The sequence below is a fragment of the Falco biarmicus genome, chromosome 2, assembly GCF_023638135.1.
Source record: "Falco biarmicus isolate bFalBia1 chromosome 2, bFalBia1.pri, whole genome shotgun sequence".
Lineage (NCBI taxonomy): Eukaryota > Metazoa > Chordata > Aves > Falconiformes > Falconidae > Falco > Falco biarmicus.
In genome coordinates this window covers 2,861,185-2,863,131 of record NC_079289.1, presented here as the reverse complement: position 1 = coordinate 2,863,131, position 1,947 = coordinate 2,861,185, and the positions used below count along the sequence as shown (strand labels likewise).

Genomic DNA, 1,947 nt, shown 5'->3' with positions numbered 1-1,947 from the left:
CTGCAGCATAAATGGTGGTCACATCCAAGTCTATCTGCTAGAGAAGCACTTGTGATCACTGATTCAAGAGTGAATCTCCTGTATATTTTGCTCCAGCAGCTGCAAGTGGATGCAGGCAGAAGACTCCTTATTTCAAAGACTCAAACAGCAGAGACGAAGGGACCTGAACAGTGGAGGGAACCCTGATGGAGCAAATTGTCCAATATTTAACACTTCTGGATAAAACGTGGTTCAGACGTTTAAGTGTCTGTGCCATGAGTGATGCTTATCATGAGTTCAGCTCTCCTTTATATCCTGGGTATAGTTCAGCTGCTCTTAGAGCCTTTCTTTCTACCATTATACAGCTCCTGCAAGTGAGAAATGACATGAGATATTGCATTGAGTCATGTCAGCACCCAACACGTCGCGATCCCACCCCACATTCTTCATCTTGGTGGGTATACCTGGGATGGAGAAGTCTCACACCTGGATCTCCATCCCAGTCTGCATGATGTACTGTGCTGCTCTTCTTGGGAACTTGGTCCTGCTGGTCACCGTTGCGAAGGAGCGCAGCCTCCACGAGCCGATGTACATCTTCCTGTGCTTGCTGGCAGTGTGCGACCTGCTGTTGTCCACTGCCACTGTCCCCAAAATCCTTGGTGTCCTTCAGTCTCTGTCCACCCAAATCTCTTTCAGTGGCTGCCTGGCACAAATGTTCTCCATCTATTTAATTTTTGTGGTGGAGTCAGCCATTTTACTGGCGATGGCCTTTGATTGGCACATCGCTATTTGCAAACCCCTGCGGTACACAGCCGTCCTGACACACTCTGTCATGGGGAAAGTTGTCATGGCAGCCTTAATCAGGAGCTTCTGCATCATGTTGCCTGCCATCTTCCTCCTCAAGCGGCTGCCCTACTGTGGGCACAATGTCATGCCCCACACCTACTGTGAGCACATTGGTGTGGGCCGCCTGGCCTGCACCGACATCTCCATCAACATTTGGTATGGGGTTGCTGCTGGCTTCCTTTCAGCTGGCTTGGATGTCATCTCCATTGCTGTCTTCTGTGTGCTGATCCTCAGGTGCCTCTGGGGGCTGCCCTCCCCACGCACCTCCCCCAGGGCTCTGCACACCTGCGGCTCCCACCTCTGCGTCATCACCATGTTTTACACACCAGCCTTCTTCTCCTTCCTAGCGCACCGGTTCAGCCAGCACGTTCCTCAGCATATCCTCATTTCCTTTGCCAACCTCTACATCGTGGTGCTGCCCATGCTTAACCCTATCGTCTATGGGGTGGAGAACAAAGCAGATACGGGAGCATGTGGCTCACCTGCTCAGGCTGAGGGGCTTGAGTGGCAGGACATAGCTGGGCAGGCAGGAATGGGCAACTGCGCTGGTCTACTGGTGAGAGGGGTGAAATGAAGCTTTGAAAAGAAGGAAATGAATGAAAGACAGCAGGGACCTGGCAAATGTGGACCAGATGGGAACATTTTCAAGATGCGATGGTCAACAGCCAGCTGAACATGAGCCAGCAGTGTGCCAAGATGGCCAAGAAGGCCAACAGCATCCTGGCTTGTATGAGAAACAGTGTGGCCAGCAGGACTAGGGAAGTGATTATCCTCCTGTACTCGGCACTGGTAAGGCTGCGCCTCAAATACTGTGTTCAGTTTTGGGCCCCTCACTTCAAGAAAGGCACTGGAGTGTGTCCAGAGAAGAGCAACGAAGCTGGTGAAGGGTCTGGAGCACAAGTCTGATGAGGAGTGGCTGAGGGAGCTGGGGTTGTTTAGCTTGGAGAAAAGGAGGCTCGGGGGGACCTTATCGTTCCCTAAAACTGCCTGAAAGGAGGCTGTAGTGAGGTGGGAATTGTTATCTTCTCCCAATTAACAAGCAAGAGGGCAAGATGAAACAGCCTCAGATTGTGCCAGGGGAGGTTTAGATTGCATATTAGAAAAAATTTCTTCCCCGAAAGG

At 51.4% G+C, this 1,947-nt stretch overlaps 1 protein-coding gene across 1 annotated transcript; it reads left to right on the top strand.

Moving 5' to 3' along the window:
- Nucleotides 1-385: 385 nt before the first annotated feature.
- LOC130144281 (olfactory receptor 52B2-like) lies at nucleotides 386-1,343 on the top strand. The gene is given in 2 exon segments (XM_056327696.1): nucleotides 386-1,273; nucleotides 1,275-1,343. Coding segments are annotated over 2 exon segments (957 nt in total).
- The last annotated feature ends 604 nt before the right edge of the window (nucleotides 1,344-1,947 follow it).